Source organism: Phycodurus eques, chromosome 11 (assembly GCF_024500275.1).
Source record: "Phycodurus eques isolate BA_2022a chromosome 11, UOR_Pequ_1.1, whole genome shotgun sequence".
NCBI lineage: Eukaryota > Metazoa > Chordata > Actinopteri > Syngnathiformes > Syngnathidae > Phycodurus > Phycodurus eques.
In genome coordinates, this window is record NC_084535.1 from 25,203,325 (window position 1) to 25,229,131 (window position 25,807).

Here is a 25,807-nt window from a genome sequence, read left to right on the forward strand (position 1 = left end):
TCCGTGTAAAGGAAAGAATGAATGGGGCAATGTATGTGAGATTTTGAGTGAAAAACGCCTTCCATCAGCAAAAGCATTGAAGATGAAACATGGCTGGGTCTTTCAGCATGACAATGATCCCAAACACACTGCCCGGGCAACGAAGGAGTGGCTTCCTAAGAAGCATTTCAAGGTCCTGGAGTGGCCAAGCCAGTCTCCAGATATTAACCCCAAAGAAAATCTTTGGACGGAGTTGAAAGTCTGTGTTGCCCAGAGACAGCCCCAAAACATTACTGCTCTAGAGGAGATCTGCATGGAGGAATGGGCCAAAATACCAGCAACAGTGTGTGAAAACCTTGTGAAGACTTACAGGAAACGTTTGCCCTCTGTCATTGCCAACAAAGGGTATATAACAAAGTATTGAGATGAACTTTTGTTATTGACCAAATACTTATTTTCCACCATAATTTGCGAATTAATTCTTTAAAAATCAGACAATGTGATTTTCTGGATTTTTTCCCCTCATTTTGTCTCTCATTGGTGAGGTATATCTATGATGAAAATTACAAGACTCATATTTTTAAGTGGGAGAACTTGCACAATTGGTGGCTGACCAAATACGTTATACCCACTGTGTGTGTGTATATGTACATATATATATATATATATATATATATATATATATATATATATATATATACAGTAAAGGCAGCATTCTCCAAACTTTTTAGCGCCTATGACAGTCATGCAAAGACCTGTGATTTTCACACGCTAGCCGGAATGCCGTATTCCGTCAAGTGTTATGACAGTGTCGTAAAGTGTCATGCTGTTTTGGTGTACGTTCTTGCTTCTTTGATGAATAAAGTTCTCATTACCACACAGTTGTTGTCTAAACATTATTGGACATAATAATCTGGCGATTAAGCTTCACTTTTTGTCACTGCTCATATTCCTCGCCACCATTCCGTGGTCCCGCTGCCGCTGTTATGAGGTTAGCGGCGGTAGCTTCGCTAGCTTCGGCTCCCGACTTGAGGCTAATTTGTGCTCGTTTATCCAGTCAAGCGGGTGAAGGTCGCAGGTTTTCCTTGTGTCATCACAACATCCTGTCACAGACGGGATATTTCGATAATAAAAGTATTTCAGTCCGTAACTGAAAATGCATTTTTGGGCCATTTCCAGCGGGCGAAAATTTTTAGTGACTTAGAAATTTTTACCGGCCTGAGCGTGCCTGCTTCTATGCATAGGTGGTGGCCCAAGACAGCGGCGTAGTGGCCCTGGGCCACCGGTAATGTCGGACCCTGTTACCGGTGAAAAGTTGAACAAGTAGTATTCCAACTGCATTGCAGTGTAAACGCAACTTCGCCTGACTTTAACGAGGATTAAAAACTTGATGACTCCAGGGAAAAGCTATACTACAATGATTTCTCAGACCTTGTCATATGTGTTCTATGTAGCAACATTTCTACTTTTCAATTAAATTAAAATGTCACCATAAGAAGACATTTTATTTGACAGACGACTGAGAGCAGCAACATACAAATCCCTATTACAAAGAGATTGTAGATTATATCAAAGCCACGTTCAGAGCCAAATCAGACAGCGTAAATGAACGTTTGCATGTGAGTTTATTTTATTATTTCTAGCTATCTTTAAATCTTAATATTATACTTGTGAAAACTGTAAGCACGCAGCAATGACAAACCCTCATTACCAATGGATGGCCATTAAGTGGCTTGCATTACCGACACTGTTTCAGTACAGCCCAATTACAACCTCAGCTACTAAAAATTGGACCTTGTAGTATTTGAAACCAATAGCCAGTACTATACAGTGCAGTCCACAGAAACACAGCCTTTCACACCAGTGAAAAACCTGCTATATCACAGTTCACATTTCACGCTCCCGCTATATCGCACCCATTTTCTATGGGTTTTTACAGTACTGTACTCAGAGGCGGTTTTTGATGCGGGCGACCGGGGCAGCCAGGGCAGTTGAAGAACAGCTGTTACACCCACTGACGTACGGATTTATAATGTGTAGTTGCCGTTTGGCAGTCAGAAACAATGAACCATTCCGCCCCTCATTTTTACAGTAAACTTAAATCGGGAGTGTCAAATAAACAGCTTGAAGCAAGCATGTTTGTCTCTTGTTTGGAGAACTGTGCGAGCGAAAGAGTGAGAACTATGGAATACTTTTAAAAGGACCACTCATATATTACTAATACTACTGGGGAATACCTATACCTGTTGTGGGTGGGTCTGAAATGTATCCGCTGCGATAAACAGGGGTTCACTGTGCACATTTTTTGGATTGTGGGATGACCCACACAAGCACAGGGTGAACAGGCAAACTCCCAAAAGGCACAAAGTAAGTGATACATATTCAAGCCATGAGGCAGAAGTGTTCAACACTCATCCAGTGTGCGGCACTGGCAGCGTGTTTAATAAGGAAAGTAAGAGTGTTTGGGCTTTTGGCTCTCAGTTGTTGGCGAGCCACTACACTCACCTGGGAGGAAAAATGCCAGACTGGAAAAACAGTACTTAAATCAAATTCCCAAGGTCTACAGCAGGCCAAATGGGATACACATACCACAGGCTGAATCATAATCAATGGAAATTACTCTAACAAATTGTCCATCAAGTAGTGGATTCTTTTTTACGGTCACCAACCTTTGATTTGCAAAGTCATTTCAGTCTCCCCAGTTATTTTTTTCCAGTAAAACCTTACATAACCGTTAGAGGACAATCAGCAAAATATCTTTCTTCTGATATTTGTTCATTTTTTTGTTTTAAACTTTGTCTACCAAAAATATTCTGGAACATCTATGTAGTTACAATATGTGAATTGGATAAACAGATTCCATTGTCTCATAAATCAACACTCCTCCCTTTTGACCTCTCTCATCATGTACAGTAAGTTAGGACAAACGAGAAAGGAGTTATTTATTGTCTCTTGACTCTTTCTGGTGGGCCTTGATCAAATCAGCCTTCATCTTCCCAGTCCAGTGGCTCAGAAGTGCACTCTCTTACACACACAAGGAAAAAAGGGAAGCAAGAGAAGAAGGCAGAAGGAATGAAGGAAGCCTGGACAAGTACACAAGACTAAAGCCTTTTTACTCAACGCTTTCTTCAGGCAGCCAAAAATGCAATGCATAGTATTTGCAAAAGTTTATGTGGATCATATCAGCAACGGACTTGGTCAATGAGCTCACTGCTTGAAATTTGAGAACGAGGAATATAGACAAAGGGAAACAGTATTAGTTTTGTTTTTTGTTCATGCATCTATAATGAACACAACATTTCGTTGCTTGTTAAGCTACTGGTTTCTTGTTCTTGACCAGGGGTCACCAACCATTTTGAAGCTGAGAGCTACTTATTGGGTATTGATTAATGCAAAGGGCTACCAGTTTGAAACACACTTCTGAAATAACAAATTTGCTCTAAATATTTGGCTGGACGATATATTGGTTGAGCATCGTCACCGCAATGTACATGTGCACAATAGTCACATCGCAGGTGCAGGTGTCTGTTGGTGTACTTAATATGCAGTGAATCAATGTTATACATATTATTATTATATTAACAAAGACCAGCAGAGGGACCTGTTTGGACGTGCAAATAAGATTAGCGCCGATATTACGGTAAATTATAACTCTTCAAACAACACGCAGAGCAGCCCAGACTGTTACATACTCATCTCTTTGTATGATAACTATGAATGAGGACACGGGAAAAAATGTACACCAGCTGCGTTTCCTGTATCGCTCTTCAGAGTGAAACTAATTGGCGTCGCAACAGATTATATTAAGGGGGACAGGGAATGCTGTAGAGCAGGGGTGCCCAAACTTTTTGGCTCATTGACATAAAAAAATTGTCATGCGGGCCAGCATTAATTTTACATGCTACCGACGAGGGGAATGCTTTTTTGTATTTATTTTTATTTTACTTTGTTTTACTATGCTGTCTGCTCCTAGGTAGATCTGATAACTGCCTGACCTGGATAAATGAAGGTTAAAATAAAAATTAATGAAATGCAAAATAAAGTATTTTTATGAAATTTGACTCAAACTCAAACTTTATTCATCAGAATCAACAAACAACATGTTTGCATTAATGTGAAGGGTGATACTGAGATCTCGACTGCAGTAAATGGGGCAGGTCTGGCTCAAAAGCGGTGGTTTTAATGCGCAAGATGTCACACAGGTGGGAGTCACTTAGTCTTGTCCTCACGTGGTTCTTATTCATGTTCATGACTGAGAATGTCTTCTCACACAAGTATGTCGAGCCAAACAAGCACAACTTTTTCTTAGCAAATGTACAAATCTCTTGGAACCTGTCTTTATCCAGCTGCTGGTAAAAGTTGACAAGAGGGAGTTGTTGGTACCGGCTGCGACACTCCGTGTCACACTGCAGCTCAATGAGCTCTAACTGCAGGTGGGCTGGAACGTCACTGAGATCCACGGAAACGGGAGAAGAAAAAAGCGTGATCTCCTTTTCAATAGTTGCAAAATCCCTGAAACGCCGTTGAAACTCCTCAGTCTGGGATGAGATGTTTGCGGCATACCTCCTCATTTGCGCACTGATATTGTGCGCTAGAAAACAGGTTATTATTTCTTGCAGAGATTGGAAATGTGTGGTAATGGGCTGCGTTTGTGACAGGTGGGTTATGAAAAGTAGCAGCTTGGTCCGAAAGGCTTTAATATGTGAATACAGTTGGCTTATCAATGCATTTTCCTCCTGAAGGCTCGTGTTCAGGGTGTTAAAATGTCGGGTTATGTCAACTAAAAATCCAAAATCAGACAGCCAAACAGGATCGGTTAGTTCTGGCATTGGTTGTCCCTTTTTTGCCAAGAATTGTCCAATTTCCTCTTTGAGTGAGTAGAAACGTTGCAGTGCAGACCCCCAACTGAGCCATCTTACATCAGTGTGATCCACAACATCTCTGTATTCAGCGTGGATATCCAGTAGAAATTGTTGAAACTGGCGGTGGCACAGGGTTTTGGAGCGAATATAATTAATAGCCTTCATCATCAGTTTCATAACGTGACCATATTTCAGATATTTGGCACATAGATCTTGTTGGTGAATAATACATTGGAGTTTTATAGCTTTACCTCCTTCTTCGCTTACTTTGTTTGATAATCCACTGTGCTCGCCTACCATGGCAGGTGCGCCATCCGTAATAATCCCCGTGATTTTATTCCACTGTAATTTTATGTCATCTACGGCGGAGCAAAAAGAAGCAAATAAATATTTCCCTCGTTTGGCCTTTAAGGCTCTGGAGGTCAAGTAGCTATTCACACACGTTCATTTCACTGTCCACTCCTCTAAAAAAAATCAGTAACTGAGCGCTGTCGGATGCATCCATCTTTTGTCACAGGCTAACGAAAAAAATTCAAACTCCACTCCTTTTGCATCCAACTATCTCTTAATATCAGAAGAAACTTCTTCAATCCTTCGTGACACAGTGCTACGAGCCAGGAAAACATTGGCGAACTGTTGCTTTTTCTCAGGACAAATGTTCTCCACCATTTTCATCACACAGTCTTGATAAATTCACCCTCAGTAAAAGGTTTGCAGTGCTTGGCAATCAGCGCTGCCACCTCATAGCTTGCCTTTGTTGCATTTTCATTCGACTCACTGGCTCTTGTGAAAAAGTGTTGCTGTGCCGTTAAACCAGCTTCCAGTTGCTTCAATTTGTCACTGCGTTCGTTCCCAGTTAGCTTGTCGTAATTAGCATGTTCCGTCTGATAGTGCCTCTTTATATTGAACTCCTTGAACACAGCCACAGTCTCTTGGCAAATTAGGCAGACGCAGGTGTTTCTAAACTCAGTGAAAAAATATTCAGACTTCCATTTGTCCTGGATACGTCGGCCCTCGCTATCAACTTTCCTTTTCTTACTTCCAGTTGCCATTTCAGAAATGGGCAAAAAACAGATCATGCGCAAAACGGCCCCGCGAGAGTTCAGCCACAAGTTTACTGCCATCCTGTGGTGAAATATATAATTGCACGTGTATTTTGTACTGCCGGGCCACATATTATTGGCTTTATGACAGAGGCTTCGGGCCAGTGGAAATATGAACACGGGCCGGATTTGGCCCGGGGGCCGGACTTTGGGCATGTCTGCTGTAGAGCTATGGTTACTCTGACGAGACAAACGTCTGGTGTACACAATGTGTGCCATTTAAACTAATGCACTGAAACAGAAATATGAATGCATATGTTACAACGTGTTTAAAATAACTGAATTCAAACAATATTGTTAGGAATGTAGGAATGACAATCCAGTATAATTGGGCATGAAAATAAATTATTTCAACTTACATGTCTTGACTGTTACTTACTCAATACTACAGTGCATTTAAACTACTTATAGACTTAATATAGAGCTGGGATACTCAGTATACTTTTGCATAATTTCTGCCCAAACAACGTTATAAGTACGCTATCCTACATTCTTTCACATCACAATATATATCGCATGTTTAAAAAAATTTTTTTAAAAAATCGCAGTCATTTTTTTTCCCCAATATCATGCAGCCCAAGTAAATCATCTCATCGTTGTTCCATATCTTGTCTCCACGATTGCCATCGTTAGGTCATGCACACAATACTAACCTTCGAATTATACTACAAAGCCAAATTCCAATGAAGTTGGGACGTTGTGTAAAACGTAAATAAAAACAACATACAATGATTATGTTATGAACCTGTGATCTTCCTGGTCTGTTTGTTTTTTTCCCCGTTCCTGTCATGGATGGGCAGCGCCTCCTGCGCACATCTGTTCCGCATTTCCATCAGCCGGAATTTAAGGCTCAAAAGTTCAGGGGACAGTCGCCAGATTTCTTGTACTACTCACTATCAGTCAGTTGTCTTGTGCTTGTTTCTCGTCATGTTAGTAATCCGGTATTTCCTTTCTTGTTGCTCATTGTCCTGCTATTTCCTTATTTCTTGTCTTGCTGACTTGTGTAGTTACAGTAGCGTCAGTTTAACCTGTCAGTCGTGTGTGCGCTAACTTGTCTAGTTAGCATCTGTTGAGTCCTGTCAGTCTGTTGCCTCTGTAACTTGTGTAGTTAGATCGAGTCCTTTGTTTAATCCTTTTGTTATAAGAGCTTGCACTGTTTTGCACTACTTGTGTTAGACATTCTGGTAGTCCTTTGCTCAGTATCTTTTTCCAGGGGTGTCGGTCCGAGGTCAGCAAAAAAACAAGGATCGGACTGGATAAAAAAATTCTGATTTTGCCACTCTTATACAAGTAGTCCATTCCATGCGCCGCTCCAGCACTTCTATCCAGCAGCGCCTGGATGGCATGCAGAGCCCACGTGATCACAACAGGTTGCTAAGATGCGACCATGGTAGCAAGGAGTAAGGGTGAATTTTGCTTGCTTAAAGTCGTTCGTTGACACTCGAGTTGAAGTTCACTGTAAAACTAATCATCCATCTTTCCATCCATCCATTTTTCATACAGACATAAAAAATAATTACAGCTATTGAATGTTCAAATACATCACTGGCTTAGTTTCTTTATTTGTTTTTGTTCACAAAAATCGCTAGCTCAAAGGTAACACAATGAATGAAAAACAGCTTTGTCTTTACTCCTGAAAGTTTTGGGGGGGAACGGATAATTGGACGGGCCTCCCAGCGTGCACTGGTGGTTAATTCGCTCATGTCCACCTCCCGCACTCTGGGGCAGGTAGCAAGCGTTGGTTGGGATGGGGGTGAGGTTGTACTGTGGGGCTGGGTGTGTCGGTCCTCTCTCCCTGTGGATGTCCCGCCGGATGAGCCCGGCCTGCAGGAGCCATGCCTCTCACTCACTTACCACACACTCACACCATTCACTGTAAATATTTTTTCACTAATCTTATCCGGGCACAAACACATACTTAGGGTTTCTTTGGGGGTTGGTGTGGGGTAGGGATGCGGGCGTCGGACAGGGATTCAGTACGTCAGTGCCGGTTTCCGGGCTGGACACTTTGCTCCTCCGCCCTGCCTGCCCCCCAGGACTATTAAGGCATTACACACACTGATTACTGGAGGGCGGTGGGATTTGAGTCTGGGGGGGGGGGGTTTGGCTGCGTGGCAGCAGTGCCCAGCAGCCCTCCCCTCCCCCATCCTCACAGGCCACTCCAGATTTGAATGCACTACACCACTCAGGGCATATGGACGTGGTAAAGCCAATGACTCCCAGTCGGGGACCTGGCAGTCAGGGGTGGGGGGGTGCGTGGGGCGGTGGTGGTGGGCTGGTGTGGTGCCTTTGTGGCACCGGTGGACCACCCTGGGTCCCTCAGTGTGGGTGGTCTCCTGGGCCTGACCTCGCCTCTCAGCTGGGTGGGGTGGGGTTCCGCAACCCCGTGATGTAGGTGCAGCAATTACAGGTCATTTCTGAAGTTTGTGAAGCAATTCACTTGCAAGTGCATGCAGATAGATACCTTGGGGACTTATTTTCTTGGTGTGGGGCCACTCACTCATTGTAATAAATAACTCATAACTATGCAAACTTCCTGGATATCTCCTCACTTGCACGCAATTTCTAAAGATGTTTAGAATTTACATAGCCAGTCCCACCACATTACTGCCCCAGACAACACTCGAATCTAATGGGTCATTGTACTAGGAATATAATGAATATGCAGAGAGATTTCCCAGGTGCAATTTTGGTCAGATTAGCAACCCCAAAACTTAATTTCTTCCTCATCCAAATTTTTTTCTCTTATTGCGGGGCTGATTATTATTGATTACTTTTTTCCAATCCCTGCTGACGCCAAGATACCATAGTGGAGCCACTCGAAGATTTCATCAACGGATCTTTCGATCTCTTCGTCATGCAAGCTAGCGGATCCCACCATGACGACCACAGCAATCCACTGAAAAGACGGAAGGCTAACTCGTCCACTCGCACTAAGCTTTACAACTCTGCTCCCCCATATTCAAGTCCTCTCCTCCACTGACAATAAGCTATCACTTCTCAATCAATTACACCAGGAGATGAAGGATCTCAAAACCATCTTGGGAGTTCAAGCACCAACAAGTCAGATAGCTAAAAGAAGACGAAGAAGAAGATGCCCAACTTCAGTCAGCCATGACAACCGAGGTAGAAGTTCTCAAGAAATAAAACAAGAAAAATAAAACAAGAAATACTGGACCGACTGTCAAGAAGCATGGGGGATAACCTCATTTTTTCCGGCATTTCCAAGAGTGCACCTGATAATCCAGAGGCTCAAGTAAACCGGCAACAAGGAAAACACGCCTCACTGGTTGTGGATAAACTATACGTAGACGATCAACTGTTTTGTGATTCCAAAGTCACCCTTGGCTCTTCTAATAGATGAGTATTGAGCTTGCCGGGTATTAAGCCGCTTGGCGGAACGGACATAGGCTAGGTTCTTGTGGTCAGTCCACATAATAAAGGGTGTAATGGTCCCCTCCAACCAGTGCCTCCACTCCTCCAGGGCCCAAACGATGGCTAGCAGCTCACAGTTCCCGACGTTATAGTTACCCTCGGATGTAGACAGGCGACGGGAGAAAAAGGCACAGGAATGAAGTTTTTGGGAAACTGGATCCCGCTGGAAGAGGACAGCTCCCGCTTCCGTGTCAGAGGTGTCAACCTCTACCACGAACTGGAGTGAGGGGTCAGGGTGTCGCTGGATGGGATCACTGGTGAACAGTTCTTTGAGGCGTTTGAATGTTTGCGATGCGGCAGGGGTCCAATGGAAAGGTGAAGGTGAGAGGTACGGCAACCTTGCTGTAGTCACAGATGAAACGTTGATAGAAGTTGGCAAAACCCAGGGAACGAAGCGCCTTGTGGGTGGAGGGAATGGGCCTGTTGACGACTGCTTGGATCTTTGCTGGGTCTGGTTGTAACTGTCCTTTGGAAATTATGTAGCTCAAGACGTGAACGGAAGACAGGTGAAATTCACGTTTTTCAGGTTTCACAAAAAGACGGTTCTCAAGAAAGCGTTGGAGGACTTGACAGACATGCTGGCGATGTTCTTCGGTGGTTGGGGGAAGATGAGTATGTCGTCAAGATAGACGAAAACTAACCGGTTCAGCATGTCGCGGAGCACGTCATTTGAAAGTTTGAAAAACAGCAGGGTCGTTGGTTAATCCAAATGGCATGACGAGGTGCTTGGGAAGTGTCCAAGGGGGGTATTGAAAGCCGTTTTCCATTTGTCCCCTTCTCTGATGCGGTTGAGATGGGATGTGGATGAGATGGGAAGCGTTGCGCAAATCCAATTTTCGTGAATATTTGGGCGTTGCAGAGGGGTTCAAAGGAGGGGTTAATAGGGGGCAGTGTCGTTGAGGCCTCGGAAGTCAAAGCAGGGGCGGAGAGTGCTATCTTTCTTTTCAACAAAAAAGAAACCAGCCCCATAGCGGACGAAGAGGGCCGGATGAGTCCAGAAGCCAAGGAGACACGGACATAATTTTCCATAGCCTCTTTTTCAGAATTGGAAAGATTAAAGAGGCGGCTGGAGGGAAGAGGGGCTCCTGGCAAGAGGTCAATGGCGCAGTCATAGGGGGGATGGGGGTAAGAGAGATGGCAAGGTCCTTGCTGAACACAGGGGATAGGTCGTGATAATCTTCTGGGACTCGGGAGAGATCAGTAGGTGTAACAGGTGGCTGAGGTGTGCTGGAGGACGGGACGGTCGAAAGGAGACAGTGGGAATGACATAAGTGACTCCAACCAGTGATAGACAGGTGGATCCAATCTATGGGGACTAGTGGCGTCTCTGGGGAATGGATGATAAATATCTGGAGTGTTTCGCAGTGATTGCCAGAAATGAGCAGGTTGAATGATGCAGTTTGGTGGGTGACAAGGGAGATGAGTCGCCCGTCCAGGGCCGTGACCTTCTTAGGGCATGGGAGTGACTCGAGGGGAAGCTGTAGCTGACACACCAAGCCCTCAAGGATGAAATTGTCATCAGTGCCGGAGTCAATGAGGGCAGAAACTTGTGTGTTGCGGACGGAGCCAAGAATACATGCGGGAACAGTCATATGGGAGGGAGAGTGGTGTGGCTTGGTGGCGTGGCTAGAGCAGTCAGCGAGACGGGGAAGGCACGGAAGGAACACTGGAGACGGGGAAGAACACAATCGGGGGAGTACAGATGCGGCTTGTAGGATAATACTATTTTATCACAAAAACCTGGGAGTACGAGAGTTGCCGGTGAGTCAGAAACAAGTGCCAATACTCAGGCGAAGGCTGTAGAACTTGACGGGCTTTAAGTACAGGTAGTAATCAGTGCTGCTTGAAGACAGGTGCGCTGCACAAGTGCTGCTGATTGCTCGGGAGACAGAGGGGGACAGGGAGAGACAAGGCACACGGTGCCACCCAAGCTCCAAAAGAGGAACTGCAGGGCATGGATCATGAGTATGAAAAATCATTTCATACTCTTCCTCCAAGAAAAAACAAGAACAAAAATTAGAAAGCGAATTGGAGATGAAAATCAAACAACTCACAGAAGAATAAATAATGAATCCGACAGATCTACTTAGGAACCAACTTTGTAATGCTAAACAACAACTTGATTGCATATTATCAAAAAGAACAGAGATACACTAATTTCGAGCACAATAATAAATCATGAAATTTCTTACAAACCAACTTCAGCGTAACAAAGAAAAAACACTAATTACAACTATACAAGAATCAAATGACAAAGTTACTCAATCACCACAAGATATTAACATATTTTACAACTACTACAGTAGTTTATATTTATCCCGAATAAAAATGACATTGAAACTTTTTTCAACAATGTAAATATCCCTCAATTAACATCCAGCCATCCATCCATTTTCTGAGCCGCTTCTCCTCACAAGGGTCGCGGGAGTGCTGGAGCCCATCCCAGCTATCATCGGGCAGGAGGCGGGGTACACCCTGAACTGGTTGCCAGCCAATCGCAGGGCACACATAAACAAACAACCGAACAATGAACAGAAAGTTCAGACGTCCCATTAACCCTCCCAGAGTTGCATAAGGCCTTAAACGATATGCCAACAGGTAGAGCTTCAGGCAATGATGGGTTTTCCACAGTTTTATAAACATTTCTGGTGTATACTAGAACCACTATTTTTCAGAATGGTGATAGAGATAAAAGTTAAAGGCCTAATTAAAACCCTTTTGAATACAGCTGCAAAACTACTACTGAAACCAGGGACAGACCCCACTCATCCAGATAATTAGAGACCGCTGTCACAAATTAATACGGACATCAAAATAATTTCTAAGGCTTTAGCCAACAGACTAGAAAGAAATTCTCCCGTCGATAATACATTGTGACCAAACAGGTTTCATTAAAGGACGGTGCTCCACCAACAATGTCAGGAGACTGATAAACCTACTAAGTATGTCTCATCATAATAATCTAAAAACAATTGTCTTGTCACTAGATGCAGAAAGAGCTTTTGACGAAGTTAACTGTTCTTTTCTTTTTGATGGACTTCACAATTTTTGGGTTCGGTGACTCATATATTCACTGGATTGCAACGTTATACAACCCACCCAAAGAAACTGTCACCACAAATGGGGTCAGCACAAAGTTTCACTTTACAAAGAGGAACTAGACATGGATGCCCACTCTTGTCGATACTATTTGCACTATTTATCTTAACCACTGGCAATAGCAATACGGCAGAACACTAATAATAAAGGTATCTATACTCCTGTGTCAGAAAACAAAATCAATCTTTACGCAGATTATATCCTTCTTTATTTACAAGACCCCAAAGCATCACTTCAAACAGCTTTTAACCTCATTAAGACAGGGTGCCTTTGGGACTGGACGGGGAGCTTCGGTTGGGCTCGGGACCTCCCTGTGTCCTGGGGGGTCGGTGGCGTCCCCCTAGTTGGGTCCCCTGCTGGACGGGCTCACTGGCTTGGGCCACCCTTCCTCAATATGCTGGCTCAGCAACTCTGTACACCAGTTGACTAAAATTCATCTGATATGGTGTTCATTCACTAATAAGTTTGATAGACTCACTGTAGGCTGTAATTGCTTCTGCTGGGACCACTAATAACAACACAGTTTATACTAACATATCAACTCACAGGTTCTTACAGGTGTTTAGACAATCCCACTGCACCACTTGTCAGTCGCACTGCCTTGCTCATTTCCCACATACTGCCCTGCCCTTTTCTGTCCTCTCTCATCTTGTTCTCTTGGTAAATTATTGCATGTCCTCACCAGGTGTCCCCAGATCCGTCCTTCCACAAATAATAACAAAATTTTACTGTTGTAATGGTACTTGTGTTCAAATATCCAGACTGTCTCACTGCTGTGGTTCTCACCTATATTCCTCTTGTCCACTCTGTCCCGCTGTCTGGCCCCTAAAACCATTTTCTGTCCGGCTTCTGTTTCAATAAACATCAAAATAATTTAAAAAAATTATAAATAAGCAGAGGAATTTTTTCAAACTCCCTCGTTGCACAGCAAAACTGTTCCAACACAAAGGCATACAGATCCACCATTCTGCAAGGCAATGCAACTGAACAGGACAGGTTAAAATAAATTAATAAATAAATAAAAATAAACACATTCTAACAGGCAATATAACAATACTCACTGACATATATTCTTCAAACTGTGAAAAACGAGTTATAATAACAATATTCGATCGTGACTTCTACTTTCTTTGTTAGTGCTACTGTTTCTGAGTGCCTCATTGCGTGAACCACACTGCCCGTCAGAGTTCAAGACATGCACAGTAGTTACTGTAATTTCTCGTGTCTAATACGCATTGTTTTCCCCACAAAAATGATAAAAAATCAATAGTGCGCATTATACACGGGTATAGGGGGAAATGGGGGAAAAAAACATTCACATTTTATAAACGGATGCCGCCATCTAGAGGTTATAAAAAAACTGTTCACTTTCATTCCAATATGCCACCGCCACCGAGAGGTTATGAAAAATGTGTAGCCTACACTATAATTCCCATGACAGGGGTAGACATGACAGCACATATGTACAGTTGTGCTCGTAAGTTTACATACCCAGGCAGAATTTATTAAATAGTTTTATTTTTTGTTTTTTTAATATGACTGATGACTGAACAACAACTATCATTAATGGTTATGTTTTGTTTAATGATAATGCGTTTCTGAAATGCTTGGCAGTTTGATTTGAATCCCATTAAAATAAAATTAAATGTGTTTCACCTGGTCCTTCATGTTTTCTTTAAAGAATTGTACACATCTTACAAATTCTGCCTGGGAAATCTAACATATGAGCACAACTGTGTGTTTTCTCATTTACTAAATAAAAGTAGGGCTGTGAATTTCAAAATAAGAGCAAGTAAATAAAAAGAAAGTATTAGATGTTAAAATAAAGTGCTTAACCAGAATAATTATTTGAAAAAACTAACAAAATACAGATAATACTTCGTTTTGATCATATGGATAGAAGGAAAATCAATCATTATACAAATACATATACAAATTGTACATACTGTAGGTAGAAGGGTTTTCCAGAATTTTGAGGTTAAGTTTGGCAGTGCGTATTATACATGGGGGGTGCATTATACACGAGAAATTACGGTACTTTGTTACACATTGGTTAATAATAAATGGGTCAGTTTTTCTCATACCTACTGTTGCTCATTATTGTTCTCTGTTTGACTAATACCACTTGATCATGCCTTTTCTAACATTACATAATACAAAATAAGTAAATTATTGTTTGGTTATTTCTGAAATCGAATTGGACTGATATCAGTATTGGCCAAAGCTCAAGGCTGCAATATCGGGATCGGATCGGAAGTGACAAAGCTGGATCAGGACATCCCTACTTCTTTCGATGCAGCTGAATTCCTTAGTTAGTCTTCTTCTAGTGTTTTTGTTTCTCTACCATCCAGTATTACCCTTAGCTCAGTTTACTGTTGCGTTGCAGCGTCTATCCCATTTTCGCTCTTCATCCATCCATTTTCTGAGCCGCTTCTCCTCACTAGGGTCGCGGGCAGTGCTGGAGCCTATCCCAGCTGTCATCGGGCAGGAGGCGGGGTACACCCTGAACTGGTTGCCAGCCAATCGCAGGGCACATAGAAACAAACAACCATTCGCACTCACAGTCATGCCTACGGGCAATTTAGAGTCTCCAATCAATGCATGTTTTTGGGATGTGGGAGGAAACCGGAGTGCCCGGAGAAAACCCACGCAGGCACAGGGAGAACATGCAAACTCCACACAGGCGGGGCCGGGGATTGAACCTGGGTCCTCAGAACTGTGAAGCTGACGCTCTAACCAGTCGGCCACTGTGCCGCCATTTTCGCTCTGTACATCCATTTTTGTTTCGCTGTTTCTTATTTCTGGGTATTTAGCATCAACATTTTTGTCGTCGTCGTTTTATGTTTCCTGCTTGTTTATGCTCCCTGTCCAGTGCTCTTTTGATTAAATAAAAAACCTTGTTAAATTGAATTCTTGGTTGTGCGTTGGTGTCCTATATTCGATAATACATGCCTCAACAGATTAGCAAATCCTTTTCAACCTATATTCTGTTGAATACACTACAAAGACAAGATATTTAATGTCCAAACTGATAAACTTTGTTTTTCAGAAAAAACTAACCTGAATGCATGTAATGGCATGCAGGAGGAAGCCAGAAAAAACGCTGAAAACCCATGCAAGCATGGGGAGAACATATAAACTCCACACAGAAAGGCCCTAGCCCGGATTCGAGGCTCCAACTGAAGAACTGTGAGGCAGATGTGCTCTTCCATGTGTCGCCAAAATCACAAATATATAACAATAAATAGAGTAATTTATATATCAGTGAGTGATTCTAAGTAAGTAAATTGTAGGTCTGGTATCCATTTATGCATGTACTGTATGTATGTACGTACAGTGGAACCTCGAGAAAACGGACGCCGATATTACAGATACCGGATAAAACGGACTGTCAGGACTGAAGAATGTGTCTGAAAATAGTTTCCATTTGTCACTTAAAATGCTGTCAACAGTCTGTTAGTTCCATAATTGGCCGCTGTTGTTTACTGGCGCTGTGGCGCAATGCAGGCAGAGAATGGGACTGACGTATTTCCGGGTCACAGATGTACAGTATTACTAGATCCACTTCCAAAAGATGTGCTTCCTATGCCTACGTGGCAGCCATGTTGAATGTGGGGCATTCATGTGATAGCCAAGTGACTGTTATATCTACTGTCTATTGTACATAGAGTAGAGACCGAGCCACGGGGCATTAACTCTGACGAGTACAAATTCTTTGGCGTCTGGAACATGCTATTTTTGGTACAGTAAAAAGAATTTTGTCAGGCGATTTGCCTTTGGCAACAGATTTGGAACTAGGAAGCACACAAATTCCCTGCGGCTCATGAAAGTGACTCGCCTGTGATGAGTACTGAGTACAGTACGTCAACAATGTCAACATGACCAACCACACCGCCGTGGTAAGTTTGGATAAAATGCAAAACTTTCAAACATTTTCAAGCTTTTCTTGTATTTATTTACAATAACCATGTACTGTACTGGGCAATTCAGGCCACAATAAAACCTACAAAATAATATTTTTGTACTGTACAGTAATATGGGTCCATATGGCCTAAAAAATAAATAAATACATAAATAAATAATAAAAAAGTGTGATGTAATTTAACGGACAATCGGCTATATCGGACAACCCCACTTGCCCCTATTAGTGCATTCTATCGAGGTTCCACTGTATGCATGTACATTATATGTAATAGCAGAGGCAACTGGATTTAAAAGCAGGTATACAGCTACAAGTGCAACTTCAGGTAGGAATGCTACAGTCTCAGGTGGCACAAGAACAAAGGCAGGGCCACTGATGGTGTACAAGGGTACTAATAAATACACATTGGTTAATTACAAGACACACGTGCTTTAACCATTGAAATACCGTACCACTGCTATTTTGTATCTCAAATGTAGTTATATATATACAGGGTGATTAAAAAAGAATACGTCAAAATCATTCCGCATTTATTACGTTTAAAAGCATTGTAATGGACTGAATCAGTGGTCATTTGATAGGGGAGTCACCGCTGTGATGACGTAGTCCTCTGATGCCGTTCGACTGTCAATTAAGTTTTTTTTACACTCAAAACAGTGACTCCTCAGCAGAAAGCATTTTGTGTGCTTGAGTTTGTGAAAACAAATACCATTGTCACGGTGTAGCGTGCTTTTAGAATTGTTCTTGTGGGGGTATGTAAAAGACAAAGTTTATGTTCCACCACTTCCAGCAAATATCGATGACATGAAAAATCGAATAACAGCTGCAATCAACACGGTGGACCCCGACACCCTGAGGCGTGTTTGGGAAGAATTCTTATATCGGCTTGATGTTGTCCGTGCTGCCGGTGGTGGCCACATTGAGCACTTGTCAAACATTAAATAAAAACTTTAAGGTATGTCCAACATATGTGTCCAAGCTGGAGTTTTCTGTTGTTTTTCGTTTTTGAAATATTTCGTGCTGATTTTGGCGCATTCTTTTTTTAATCACTCTGTATATTGATATTCATTATGCAACAGTAGTAATTGGTTGTCTCAGAATTTCAACAATATTGTTATTCAATGAATCACAGACAGTATATTTGTACCTCACAAGCTTACCATCAGTGCTGAGGCATCTAACTTGAAACACAATATTAAGATTCTCTTGGGGTGATGCGCATGTGCTGACAAGATATTGTACCTAATTGAATGTTCTGTCCACTTTATCCAAAACAACGAAGTGACAAACAAAAACTACAATTACGCACCTATTCTGAAGTTGGGTGCTGTCAGGGTATCAGTGGCATGGCCATTTTCACTGATGATGGTTGTCGTATTTCCCTGCTGGCAGTTGTTGTGACATCTACCCCCCACACAGGTATATTTGCAGATAGTGGGCGTAAAGACCACCTTGATCCTTCCTGTGTGGTTACCCACTGCCACCGTGCAAAGGAAAAAGAGGGAAAGCAGATTTTTCATTATCTTTGATCCACAGAAAATGCAAACCTCATTAGAGCATTAAAGTTAAAGTCCAGATCAAATATTGACAAAAAATGTATAATTAATTTTTAGTTTACCATTTTATCATCAGCACATGATGTGATTGCTGACAAAAGCAGCAGGATAAATTCTGAAGTGTTTCGTGCAATATTAATCTGTTCATATTCAGCCAAGTGCCCTGCGACTGACTGGCGACCAGTTCAGGATGTAGTCCGCCTTTCGCCCGAAGTCAGCTGGTATAGGCTCCAGCGCCCCGTGACCCTAACCAGGATAAGTGGTGTTGAAAATGGATGGATGGATGGATATTCAGCCAAATGCGTCAGAACTCATGGGACGACGCTTCAAAATGCAGCTAGGTAATGACCTGAAGTATACTGTGAAAGCAACCAAAGAGTTTTATAAGTCAGAGAAGTAGAATGTTATGGAATGGCCAAGTCAATAAACGGACCTGAATCCTATTGAGCCTGCTTTTCACTTGCTGAAGACAAAACTGAAGAGAAAATGCCCCAAGAATAAGCAGGAACTGAAGACAGTTGCTGTACAGACCTAGCAGAGCATCACCAGCGATGAAATACAGCATTTGGTGATGTCTATGCGTACCTGACTTCAGGTTGTAATTTCAACCAAGTATTAAAAAGTGAAAGTTTGATTTACTGTGTGAATGTTAATTTGTCCCATTACTTTTGGTTCCTTAAATAGTGGGTGGCATATATATAGACCCTTTCCAAAAAATTTGAATATCATGGAAGTTTATTTACTTCTAAAATTCCATTCAAAAAGTTAAACTTTCATAGATTATAGATTCAGGGTCCACAATTTTATACAATTTCAAGTATTTATTTGTTTAGTTTTACATATTTTGGGCTTCCAGCTCACAAAACCCACAAAATCAGGAATTCAAAATATTAGAATACTGTGAAGAAATCACCATTTCTCAGTTTTTGTAGAAAAAAAAAAAAGAAATAAATTAGGGTCACATTAAATCAATCACAATATGGTACTTTCAAAAAAATATGTTAATCTTCAGTTGGGAATCCCTTTGCTTTAATCACTGCCTCGACGTGCCGTGCCATTGAAGCAATCAGCCTGTGACATTGCCTGGAAGTTATGGAAGCCCAGATTTCCTTGATGCTTGCTGTCAGTTCTTCTTTGTTTTTGGGTCTGGTAACCCACATTTTCCTCTTGATAATGCCTCATAGATTCTCAATGGGGTGGAGATCCAGCAAGTTGGCTGGCCAGTCCAGCACTGTGATGGCATGGGCATCCCACCTGGTTTTGGTGCTTCTGGCGGTATGGGCAGGGGCCAAGTCCTGCTGGAGGATTAAATCTGCATCGCCATACAGATACTCAGCAGAAGGAATCATGAAGTCCTCTAAAACATTCTGGTAGACTGTTGCGGTGACCTTGGAGTTAAGAAAGCAGCGTTTACCAGCACCTGCACTGGACATTGCACCCCAAATCATGACTGACTGTGGATATTTCACACTGGACCTCAAGCAGCTTGGGTTCTGTTCTTCAGCCGTCTTCCTCCAAAACCTTGGACCTTGATTCTCGAATGAAAGGCACACTTTACTTTCATCGGAAAAGAGGACCTTGGACCACTAGCCAACAATTCAGTCCTTCTTCTCCTTGGCCCAGTTGAGACGCTTCCTACGTCGTCTCAGGCTCAGAAGTGGCTTGACCCGAGAAACCCGACAGTTGTAGCCCACCTACCGGATGCATCTGAATGTGGTGTTTTTTTAAGCTGTAACTCCTGCCTCATTCCAGTCTTTCTGGATCTCTGCTAGATTCTTGAATCTTCTCTGTTTGATAATCCGCTGAAGCCCACGGTCATCTCTTTTGCTGGTGCATCTCCTCCTGACACATTTTGTCCTTCCACTAGACTTTCCATTGATATGCTTGGACACAGCACTCTTTGAACAGCCAGCGTCCTTAGCTATGAACCTTTGTAGCTTACCCATCCTATGGAGGGTATCAATGATGGTCTTCTGGCCAGTTGTCAAGTCTGCAGTCTTCCCCATATTGAACCCAACTGAGACAATTGAACCAAACTGAAGAAATTTAATGACACCTGGGGAAACCTGTGCAGGTAATTTGAGTTGAATTGATGATTAGTGTGTGACACTCAAGTTTAAAACATTTATGGGCTGCAAAATTTGGGCTGTTTTCTTCACAGTTTAACGGACATGCTCTCGCCCGATGGCACCGTGACCCCAAACTCCAGACCGAGCTGCACCGCTGTCACTGCTCCCCCGCCGAGAGAGATGACCACGGGGATGCCAGCTTTAACTTCGCACAGGGACGCGAAAAGAATTATAGGACCGTCCCAAATAGCATTAAAGCTGAGACACAGACACATGGTTTCGCACTCGGACGCTAAATTAATTAACTTCCACCCCAGCCAGCCTGAAGAGGCTCACCAACAAAGACTTCGCTTTCCTGCCGTGTTCAGTGACACTTGGGTGGGACAATCGATGGAGCACTAGCGACACCCACAGGTAGTGGAAAGTCACTGCAACCCCGGATTAACGAATCACAATCTTCACTGGACCTGAGTGTTATTTATATTGTAAGAACGCCACCAGGGTTACCATTGGAATAGCGCTACGAGTGATTGTATTTCTGCAAATTTGAATGTCTGATGTCAAGTCTGTTTGTCAACTGAGCCGGATGAGAAGTTTCACTCCTTCTTCTTCTTTTCCTTTCGGCTTGTCCCGTTTGGGGTCGCCACAGCGCGTCATCCTTTTCCATGTAAGCCTATCTCCTGCATCCTCCTCTCGAACACCAACTGCCATCATGTCTTCCCTCACGACATCCATCAACCTTTTCTTTGGTCTTCCTCTAGCTCTCTTGCCTGGCAGCTCCATCCTCATCATCCTTCTACCAATATACTCACTATTTCTCCTCTGGACGTGCCCAAACCATCGAAGTCTGCTCTCTCTAACTTTGTCTCCAAAACATCGAACCTTGGCGGTCCCTCTGATGAGCTCATTTCTAATTTTATCCAACCTGGTCACTGCGAGAGCGAACCTCAACATCTTCATTTCCGCCACCTCCAACTCTGCTTCCTGTTGTCTCCAGTGCCACTGTCTCTAATCCGTACATCATGGCTAGCCTCACCACTGTTTTATAAACTTTGCCCTTCATCCTAGCAGAGACTCTTCTGTCACATAACACATCTGACACCTTCCTCCACCCGTTCCAACCTGCTTGGACCCGTTTCTTCACTTCCTGACCACACTCACTATTGCTCTGGACGGTTGACCCCAAGTATTTAAAGTCCTCCACCTTTGCTATCTCTTCTCCCTGTAGCCTCACTCTTCCCCCACCAGAGAAGATTTTATCCCTGATGCAGTCCCACGTCCACCTTAAATTCGTCTGTCACACCTACAGCACACCTCACCGCTGTTCTGCTGCCCTCGTACATGTCCTGTATTATTCTAACATACTTCTCTGCCACTCCAGACTTCCGCATGCAGTACCACAGTTCCTCTCTGGGTACTCTGTCATAGGCTTTCTCTATATCTACAAAGACACAATGTAGCTCCTTCTGACCTTCTCTGTACTTTTCCATCAACATCCTCAAAGCAAATAATGCATCTGTGGTACTCTTTCTAGCCATGAAACCATACTGTTGCTTGCAAATACTCACTTCTGTCCTGAGTCTAGCCTCCACTACTCTTTCCCATAACTTTATTGGGTGGCTCATCAACTTTATTCCTCTATAGTTCCCACAGCTCTGCACTTCACCTTTGTTCTTAAAAAGAACCAGTACACTTTTCCTCCATTCCTCAGGCATCTTCTCAAGCGCTAGAGTTCTATTGAACAAGCTGGTCAAAAACTCCACAGCCACCTCTCTTACATGCTTCCATACCTCCACAGGAATGTCATCAGGACCAACTGCCTTTCCATTTTTCATCGTCTTTAATGCCTTTCTAACTTCCCCCTTACTAATCATTGCCACTTCCTGGTCCACCACACTTGCCTCTTCTACTCTCCCTTCTCTCTCATTTTCCTCATTCATCAACTCCTCGAAGTATTCTTTCCATCTAGCTAGCACACTGCTGGCACCAGTCATCATATGCCTCTTGTTTGGCCTTTGCCACCTCTAGCTTTGCCCTGTGTCGCATCTCAATGTATTCCTTCTGCCTACCCTCGGTCCTCTCAGTGTCCCACTTCTTTTTAGCTAACCTTTTTCCTTCTATGATTTCCTGTACTGTGAGGTTCCACCACCAAGTCTCCTTCTCTCCTTTCCTGCCAGAAGATCCACCAATTACTCTCCTGCCTGCCTCTCTGATCACCTTGGCTGCAGTGGTCCAGTCTTCTGGAAGCTCCTCCTGTCCACAGAGAGCCTGTCTCACCTCTTCCCGAAAGGCTGTACAACACTCGTTCAGTCTCAGCTTCCACCACATGGTTCTCTTTTCTGCCTTTGTCTTCCTAATCTTCCTCCACACCACCAGAGTAATCTTACACACCACCATCCTATGCTGTCTAGCCACACTCTCCTCTACTACCTTACTATTACAGTCGGTAACCTCCTTCAGATTACATCGTCTGCACAAGATGTAATCCACCTGTGTGCTTCTACCTCCGCTCTTGTAGGTCACCCTATGTTCGTGCCTCTTCTGGAAAAAAGCGTTCACTACAGCCATTTGCATCCTTGTTGCAAAGTCTACCAACATCTGTCCCTCCAAGTTCCTTTCCTGGATGCCGTACTTACCCATCACTTCTTCATCACCCCTATTACCTTCACCAACATGTCCATTACAATCTGCACCAATTACGACTCTCTCTCTGTCTGGGATGCTCAGAACTACTTCATCTAGCTCCTTCCAGAATTTCTCTTTCACCTCTAGGTCACATACTACCTGTGGGGCATAGCCACTTATCACATTACACATAACATCCTCAATTTCAAATTTCAGCCTCATCACTCGATCTGATACTCTTTTCACCTCCAAGACATTCTTAGCCAACTCTTCTTTTAAAATAACCCCGACTCCATTTCTCTTCCCATCTACACCCAGGGTAAAATAATTTAAACCCTGCCCCTAAACTTCTAGCCTTACTGCCTTTCCACCTGGTCTCCTGGACACACAATATATCAATCTTTCTCCTGATCATCATGTCAACCAACTCCCGAGATTTTCCTGTCATAGTCCCAACATTAAAAGTCCCCACATTCAGTTCTAGGCTCTGTGCTTTCCTCTTCTCTTTCTGCCGAAGAACCTGCTTTCCACCTCTTCTTCTTCTTTGACTTCGACCCACAGTAGCTGAATTTCCAACGGCGCCCCGCAGGTTGACGGCACCGGTGGCGGACGTTGTTAACCCGGGCCACGACCGATCCGGTATGGAATTCTTTGGATGAACGCTCATATTTGTTTGGCAAGGTTTTAAGCCGAATGCCCTTCCTGACACAACCATCTGCATTTATCCGGGCTTGGGACCTGCTCTGCTTTTTTCTCGTCCGACCAACTTGCCGAAGACTGGCCTAGCCAGGACGCCCCACCTCGCACCATGAGGTGGCAAGGACACATCGGACCCTTCCCCCACTGCAGGGCATGCTGCCAGCGCTCCGAGCTATCCTTTTTGGGCGCTTGGGAAAGCTCCGTTGGGACAGAAGCGGACAGCACACGTCCGCTCCGAACGTCTTGCGAGCAGCGACACCCATGCTCCGGCCGTCCTGCCTGGGAACTCTTTGTGTTCTTTTTTTTTGTCTATCCTTTGTTTTGTTTTGTTTTCTCGTGCATTGTTTCCCTTGTAGATTCCCATGTTAGACCTCATTACATTTTCTATAAAAATTCACTACCTGTATCAGTTGTGTGTGTTTGGGTTCGAGAAAAGACCTCTGGCTATCGAGAACTCTTATTTAATTAATGTAGCAACCTTCAAATTACGAGACTGGGGAAAAAAAGGTTTGTCGTCACTTTCCCCAAATTTTATACACATGAAAAGTGACGTGCCCCATTACTAGATAAAATAGCCTGATTTATCACGCTGTAACTTAAAATTACGCTAAAGTAACGCAGGTGTTGCTTGCGGCTTGATCTTTTCCGAAATTAACTCCATTTTTAGTTAACCTTAATATACGCTACAACAGTATTCTAATGTTTTGAGTTCCTGATTTCATGGGTTTTATGAGCTGGAAGCCCAAATTATGTAAAAATAAACAAATAAATACTTTACATTGTTGAAATTGTGGGCCCTGAATCTATAATCTATGAAAGTTTAACTTTTTTGAATGTAATTATGGAAATAAATAAACTTTTCCATGATATTAAAATTTTTTGGAAAGGCTCTATACAGTAAAAACTGTTGTTATTCCTACATGGTTCACCTGATTTGGATGTAAATACCCTCAAATTAAAGCTGGAAGTCCGCAGTTAAAGCACTTTTTGTTCGTTTCATCAAAATCCATTGCGGAGGTGTTTTGAGCCATAATTATAAGAATTGTGTCGCTGTCCCAATATTCATGGACATGACTGTAACAACATTATAGACACTATTTTGATTCCAGAGACATTGGTTGTCAACATTGACACAAAGCCTGATTGTTTCAAGTACCTGGCCTCCACTCCAAAAGTCCCACAAGAGATGGATGCGCAGCTTTTTTGGTATGGCCCAGTGCTGATGCCTGACCTATACACTGTAAAAAACAACTTATCGAATTTACCTAATGAATTTAGGGTAACAATTTGCAGCCACTTTAATTGGGTAAATTTAAACCACATATTTTGGGTGACGAATACCTTAATTCAGTAGCAATAAAATACTTACAAAACTTGGATAAAGTTTACCACACATTTTTCATGACATTTCAACCACAGCACCTGAGTTGAAGTGGGGGCTAGTATACTTTGTGTTCCTCAACATCCATGTTCTCTCTTAGTATATTACACTGATGCAGGTCTGCCCATTTTGGCAGTATCAAGTCTTTCAAAGCAAGTGTACTGCCAATTGACTTATAGATAGAGTTAACTGGGCAATCAGTGAGATGTCTATACAGACGTTGTCCACATTTTAGTGAGGAAGGCCGGAAAATCGTTATCCATACAATCCCCAGACACGTGAAAATAAATGCACATATAGCCTGCTATCCTTACCTGTCACAGTCATAATATAAGCAGGAACAAATCTAAGTAATGATCAAGCATTTAGCTAAGCTTGTTTTACCATATAGTGCATTTTTCTTTGTTGTTTGTTTGCTTTTATCAGAATCATCCTTATTTTGCCAAGTATGTCAAAAACACACAAGGAATTTGTCTCCGGTAGTTGGAGCCGCTCTAGTACAACATGCATGCGTCACGTGATGCATATTGTAGTACCTGTAGTGACTATGGCTCGAATCGATGGGTGTAGTCTTCTCTGGTTTCTTCCTGTGCCTTAGACACACCCCTGGGTATTTAACCCTTAACTTCAGCCTTCTCTCTCTCTCTTTCTCTCTCTCGGCTCCCTCTCGTCTTGCTCCGGGTGACCTCGGCACGGCTCCGGCCCTCTCCCCTGCCCTTTCCTTTGTTCAAACACGCGGCTTGGCTAACGCAAGCCTTGGAATGGAGACTCTGTTTCCTAGCCTCCGTGGATCACCGCTGCTAAGCATCCAGGACAGTTGCTGCTGAGGTACCAGATACGCTTCCAGCCAAACGTGAGTTCTCTGAACTTGCTAGCGGATCCCGAAAACAGGCAGGGAGAGAGACGGTCATACTGTCCCAATGAAGCGTGACGAACAACTTCCTTTTTTCCTCTCCCGCTTGTTTTTGTTTGATTTTTCTGCATTCTTTTTCTTCTTAACCAAACCTGCTTCGTTTTCCTCCTGAGATGCGCGGAGAAAAGACCATCCCCGAAGACTCAAGACCAACGGTCGTGAGT

At 43.1% G+C, this 25,807-nt stretch overlaps 1 protein-coding gene across 10 annotated transcripts in view; it reads right to left on the bottom strand.

The window, feature by feature from the left end:
• The window catches only part of ltbp1 (latent transforming growth factor beta binding protein 1), a 166,608-nt gene that overhangs the window by 87,394 nt on the left and 53,407 nt on the right, over positions 1-25,807 (bottom strand). For 7 of the 10 annotated variants that reach the window (XM_061691042.1, XM_061691038.1, XM_061691033.1 and 4 more), the window contains exons 5-6: positions 17,710-17,877; positions 13,265-13,327 (exon numbers count right to left, since the gene is read on the bottom strand). In XM_061691042.1, the coding sequence (XP_061547026.1) occupies positions 13,265-13,327; positions 17,710-17,877 (231 nt within the window). The remainder of the gene's footprint in view (positions 1-13,264; positions 13,328-17,709; positions 17,878-25,807) is intronic. The other 3 variants (XM_061691041.1, XM_061691036.1, XM_061691035.1) reach the window with 1 other exon arrangement.